Genomic DNA, 6,596 nt, shown 5'->3' on the forward strand with positions numbered 1-6,596 from the left:
AGACAGCCACCCAGTGCAACACTTAGAGTAGCGTGACGAGGGTGTGGGTTTTCTACCTCGTCTCCTTGTCAATAAGTGGATTTCATAAGAACTTTTAACTTTGGAAACAACCAGTGACGGAGAATACATCCGTCTCCCTGCACCGCACCTTCTGTCCAGGTCCGAGGCAGCGGCGTAGTGCAGCGCAGAGCGCCCCCACTGGTCAGTGGCGTTAATGGCGGTGCCACAAGCAACCAGAGTCTCCAGACACTGGTAGTGGCGGCTGGCGGCTGCATAGTGGAGGGGAGTCCTGGGAAATAACAAGAGACACATGTACATGTTCAGACACACAACTTCCAGGATGCACTTTATCTGGATTTCAAGACATAAACCGCGGCCCAAAGTATACGAACACCTGAACGTAAAAGGAATCTCTAATTTCAACTTCTTAAAAGTAAATATATGTGGTGGCAGTAGGCCTGGGCCATATAGAGAAAATCAAATATCACGACATTCTTGACCAAATACCTCACTGTCAAATGTGCAACGATATTCTATGGTTGACTATTGGTGCTTTGACAAAATGTCAAAAAAACAAATAATCACCCTAAATGATTTAATGACTTAGTGGGTAAATGTAAATAATATAACAGCTAGGACAGTCCAGTAAATGGCATCACTTTACTGTAATGCAGCCTGTAAAACAAGGAAAAGACAAAACTTACCATGTTACAATATCCAAAATCTAAGACGATATCTATATATCAATATAATCAATATAATCAATATATCAATATATCTATATCTATATAGATATAGATATAGATATCAATATAACATTGATATAATGCCCAGTAGCTCGGTCCGTAGGAACTTGGCTTTAGAACCGGAGGTACAAGTCGTTCAGGTCCCTGTGCGGACATGGTACCGGTTGTGGACTGGTAGCTGGAAAGGTGCCAGGTCAGCTCCTGGGCACCGCCAAGGTGCCCATAAGCAAGGCACCCCCCAACAGCTTGGGGCGCCTGTCAAGCATGAGCAGCCCCCCCTCTCTGAAATCATTCTCCTTTAGTGCATGTGCAGGTCCATCTTGGGCATGCGTGTGTGATGACTAACAACAGAGTGTAAAATGTTGATTTAATTTCCCCCTTGCAGGATCAATAAAAATAAATAAAACAGTGAACTTAATATCTGAGTTGTGGACAAAACAAGACATTTCAGGACGTCATCTTTTTATTCATCTTCTTTTTATCACTCGTTATAGACCAAACAACTAATCCATTAAATTCAGAAAATAATCAAGAGATTAATTGCCATTGAAAATGATTCTGATGTTAGTCGCAGCGCTACTAACATGTAACCGAACAAGTTAATCTGCTTTTTCTGTGAGTAATGCCACCGTTTCATTTTTGGGACAATACCAGTGTCTCATATAAAAAACAATATGTTTAATTCGGGGGCTTCAACTAACTATTTTGAGATGATGAAATCTGAGAACTCTTGGTATTTTTGCTTGAAAAAAAAAAAGGACTAATTATTGTCAGTTTATTGTTTTGTTGATCTATTAATTGGCTTCTCATTTCAAGACTACTGATGATATTATAAACAAATGTGTTCTCTTACCTGCCGCACTTATCCCTCCTGTTGTGGTCTCCACCGCTGCTCAGAAGTAACTTGACACACTCGACATTCCTGCACACAGAGAGCAGGGAGACGGGTACAATTACTGCAGGAACAGTATGCATTCACTTACAGTGGGTACGGAAAGTATTCAGACCCCTTTAAATTTTTCACTCTTTGTTTCATTGCAGCCATTTTCCAAAAATCAAAAAAGTTCATTTTATTTCTCAGTAATGTACACTCAGCAACCCATCTTGGACAGAAAAAAACAGAAATGTAGAAATTTTTGCAAATTTATTAAAAAAGAAAAACTGAAATATCACATGGTCATAAGTATTCAGACCCTTTGCCGTGACCCTCATATGTAACTCAGGTGCTGTCTATTTCTTCTGATCATCCTTGAGATGGTTCTACACCTTCATTGGAGTCCAGCTGTGTTTGATTATACTGATTGGACTTGATTAGGAAAGCCACACACCTGTCTATATAAGACCTTACAGCTCACGTGCATCAGAGCAAATGACAATCATGAGGTCAAAGGAACTGCCTGAAGAGCTCAGAGACAGAATTGTGGCAAGGCACAGATCTGGTCAGGTTACAAAAAAATTTCTGCTGCACTTAAGGTTCCTAAGCACAGTGGCCTCCATAATCCTCAAATGAAGACGTTTGGGACGACCAGAACCCTTCCTAGAGCTGGCCGTCCGCCAAACTGAGCTATCGGGGGAGAAGAGCCTTGGTGAGAGAGGCAAAGAAGAACCCAATGGTCACTGTGGCTGAGCTCCAGAGATGCAGTCGGGAGATGGAGAAAGTTGTAGTAAGTCAACCATCACTGCAGCAATCCACCAGTCGGGGCTTTATGGCAGAGTGGCCCGACGGAAGCCTCTCTCAGTGCAAGACACATGAAAGCCGCATGGAGTTTGCTAAAAAACCCTAAGGACTCCAGATGGTGAAAATAAAATCCTCTGGTCTGATGAGACCAAGATAGAACTTTTTGGCCTTAATTCTAGCGGTATGTGTGGAGAAAACCAGGCACTGCTCATCCCTGTCCAATACAGTCTCAACAGTGAAGCATGGTGGGTGGCAGCTCATGCTGTGGGGTGTTTTTCAGCTGCAGGGACAGGACGACTGGTTGCATCGAGGGAAAGATGAATGCGGCCAAGTACAGGTATCCTGGACGAAAACCTTTCCAGAGTGCTCTGGCCCTCAGACTGGGCCGAAGGTTTACCTTCCAACAAACAAGACCCTAAGCACACCGCTAAATAACGAAGGAGTGGCTTCACAACAACTCCGTGGCTGTTCTTGAATGGCCCAGCCAGAGCCCTGACTTAAACCAATTGAGCATCTCTGAGAGACCTGAAAATGACTGTCCACCAACGTTTACCATCCACCTGACAGAACTGGAGAGGATCTGCAAGGAGGATGGCAGAGGATACCCAAATCCGATGTGAAAAACTGTTGCATCTTTCCCAAAACGACTCATGCTGTATTAGATCAAAAGGGTGCTTCTACTAAATACTGAACAAAGGGTCTGAATACTTTGACCATGTGATATTTCAGTTTTTGTTTTTTATAAATATGCAAAAACTTCTAAATTTCTGTTTTTTTCTGTCAAGATGGGTTCTGAGTGTACATTACTGAGATAAAATGAACTTTTTTGATTTTTGGAAAAAGGCTGCAATGAAACAAAGAGTGAAAAATTTAAAGGGGTCTGAATACTTTCCGTACCCACTGTATATTTATTTATGGCTTTAAGGGTTGAAACAGCTAAATTCAATCCTTGATAGTACAAATAAAGGACTAAATGTTGCTTAAACTCTTTGATAAACAGATGATTAAAGGGAAATCCCAGTTAGGTACAATTAGGGTCTCATTTAAGTCAGATGGGGCATTAACAAGAGCAGTCAATTGGACAGGTTTTAATCAAAAGCTCTGGTAAAAATCAGATAATTTAACCCTTTATTGATCCCCAGAAGGTAAATTCAGGTGTTGTGGCAGCAAAAGGCCAGAAATACATACAGATAAAATAGAGAATGTAAAAACTAAAATAAAAACATAAAAACAAGTATAGAATATGTACAGAAACTCACCAAGAGACATTAAACTCAAGGTAAGTAAGGATCATAAAAATGCCAAAATAAAGACAAAAGATAAAACGATCACCCCAACATTCAGTTGTAAAAATCCATCACAGTTTACAGACTAACTTCCTACTTGCCTTAGTTGCGCGTACTCAGTTTTTTTTGCAAATGGTATAAACATTTCAGGTGTTTCACCTCTGAAAAAGTGGTTTAGAGGATCTGATTTGACTGTTTACGACATGTCCGATCGTCTGACTGCTTGTGTTCCACGTACATGTCCAAAACTATAAAAACAAGAGCTGGGAGCTGTTGTAATAAACCAAAAATGATCTTTTTAAAGGCCTTTTAAACTTTTCCTTCTGAAGAGATGTACGTAACCAATGTTGGCGCTCACCCTCCGGCAGCAGCGGCGTGCAGGCAGGTCCTCCCCAGGCTGTCAGGAGTGTCTATCTGGAAGCCTGCAGACAGGACCGAGTCGTTACACATTATGCTAAACCTCCGACCTGAAGAGGGCAGCGCAGGGAGGCCAGACAACACACAGCAGCAGCCAACGCCACAGAGAGGGGGGGGGGGGGGGGGGGGGGGGGGGGCAGGTGGAGAGAAAGACAGGTGTAAGTGCGACAGGTGGGGGAGGTTAGGTGAGAGTGCATGATGCATGCCATGCATACAGGAAAACACAACATGAATAAGCTACAAATCACAGAAAGAGAGCGCCATCCATGGTATGTCTGTATGTGTGTACACATTTTAAGTAAATTAACTAACTGGATCTGCAAGGACTACACCTGTGCCACAAGACTCATCACATCACAGTAACAAAAGCTGGAGGCTGCTACATTCACGTTGCAAATAAGCACCGGTGGTCACCAGGATAAGGACCAGAGATGGGAAGCTGCCCACAGAATGCACTGACTTTATTTGATAATTGTTTCAATGTGGTCACTCACTGAATCATGAGAATAACTAGTAGGCAGATCCTCCATTCTTTGCAGATAGGAACACAAAATCTAAGCATTCCTAGCAGCTAGCTTTTGCTGCGAGCCGACAGAGGTTGAATAAAGTTTTCTGAACGTCTCTTTAGATAAATGTATAGACCACCACATGACTGTGTTGTAACATCACAGTTGCATTTAACAAAAAAACAACACGTTGAGTGTGTTGTCGTCTTGTGCTGTTGCTTTTTAAAAGCTTTATTGCTAATCTTCATGGTTCATTAAATGTAAAAAGGGACTTTTAGCTCTTGATTTAGCTCAGAGTGCAACAAACACAAAAGCTCAGAACCGCTAACTTTCTTACAACAGTTCTGATCAGACACAACGCTGCAGCTGCACATGGCTCGAGCACAGGAAAACAACTTCTTTGTTGTTCAAAACAGCAACTCAGCAGGGCCACATGAGGAATTTCATCCCGCTCCATGCCTCCAGACAGACGTGCCAAAATGGGATTGTTTTCTTTCCTCTAATTCATACTTCAAATTTGTGTAATGTTAATTTCTTCCCTCGTGAGATGAGTGGAAAGAAAAATTATTTTAACGCCAAAATCAAAAAGTAAACTTTTCAGATGTAAGCAGTAAACTACAAGTGTCAACACTAAGAGACAAAGTCAACAGAATGCACTCTTTTTTGTCCCATTGGTGAGTAATTAAAGTCACTGAGGCTTTGTTTTGTTTCTGGAACATTGTGACTTGAATTTGGCCAGAGATAAATATGTGTGTATGTGTGGAGTCATTAAAAAACAACAGGCCTGGAAAAAAAATACCCACGAGGAAATGGCAAAACAGACTCTGAATCAGCACATTTCCACGTAGTGCAAATGATGATTCAAACGCTTTCACCCTGGTGTCGTCCTCGGGTCAAGTTCACCCGTTTCTAAGTGTTTTAAATCCAAAATATGGATTTCTTTCAACCAAATTGCCCCCAAAATAACATGGATGATTCCATACAACATTCTTCAGGTAACAATTAATGATTATATTCACTGAATTTGTTGGGTGGTTTATTAAATCTTGTAGCATTTGAATTATTTATTTTTTATTGGTTTTAAAACAGTATCCGGACTAAACTTTGACATCTACCCATCTGAGATCCTCTCAATATCCTCTGATCTTAACTATCAGTCAAAATTTTCTTAATTTCTGCCTTTTTAACTAAAAACGTATGTATAATTTGATATAAATGAGGTTTGTTGACCATGAATTCCAAGAATAAGTGTAAAACCTGTTATTAAAGCAGCTCAGGTTTTTTAAAAAAGTGCCAAAAGCTGGAAAAAGTGAGAAATAAATCAGAAAAAATGACAAGAACATCGAAAAAGCAAAATAATAAAGTCTATTTTGACCTGGAAGGGCAAGTTCATGGTTAACGGGAAGACAACACAAGGGTTAAGAAATATCAGCTTAGTTACAATTTGAAATATTAAAACCCACTGTTTAAGGAATAGAGACAAAAGTGTACCATACCAGTTTAAATTTGAATTACTCAATAAAATTATGCTCACAAAACGTAGAACTTTTGCTGGCAGATTTGTTCAGTGGTTGCTAGTTGCTAACGTAACGTAGCTGAATCTACTTCCTGCTGGTTCACCTGAGGAGAGAAGCTTCCTGCAGCAGTCCGCGTGGGCGTTCAAGGCCGCCAGGTGGAGGGGGAACATGTCGTGGACTCCTCGTCTTTAGAGAAAGACACAGGAAGGAAACCATCTCTTTTAGTTGGCACCTTGTTGTTAATAATACATTAAATAATTTAGCACAAAACGTGTCAACAGGTGAACAAACGAACTTTGTGCAGTCTGCTCCGCTGGTGATGAGCGTGTTGATGAGGAGCTCATGGCCGTAACGGGCAGCGATGTGGAGAGGCGTGTTGCCGTCCTTGTCCACGCTGTCGATCTCCCCACCTGGAATTAAACGTCATTTCATTTGAATCAGAATCA

At 41.2% G+C, this 6,596-nt stretch overlaps 1 protein-coding gene across 1 annotated transcript in view; it reads right to left on the reverse strand.

Moving 5' to 3' along the window:
* ankrd44 (ankyrin repeat domain 44) overlaps positions 1–6,596 on the reverse strand; it is a 36,939-nt gene that overhangs the window by 19,486 nt on the left and 10,857 nt on the right. The window contains exons 8-12 of the mRNA XM_032516519.1: positions 6,446–6,560; positions 6,254–6,336; positions 4,069–4,132; positions 1,600–1,668; positions 149–289 (exon numbers count right to left, since the gene is read on the reverse strand). Of these exons, the coding sequence (XP_032372410.1) occupies positions 149–289; positions 1,600–1,668; positions 4,069–4,132; positions 6,254–6,336; positions 6,446–6,560 (472 nt within the window). The remainder of the gene's footprint in view (positions 1–148; positions 290–1,599; positions 1,669–4,068; positions 4,133–6,253; positions 6,337–6,445; positions 6,561–6,596) is intronic.

The sequence above is a fragment of the Etheostoma spectabile genome, chromosome 5 (genome assembly GCF_008692095.1).
Source record: "Etheostoma spectabile isolate EspeVRDwgs_2016 chromosome 5, UIUC_Espe_1.0, whole genome shotgun sequence".
NCBI classification, from domain to species: Eukaryota; Metazoa; Chordata; class Actinopteri; order Perciformes; family Percidae; genus Etheostoma; species Etheostoma spectabile.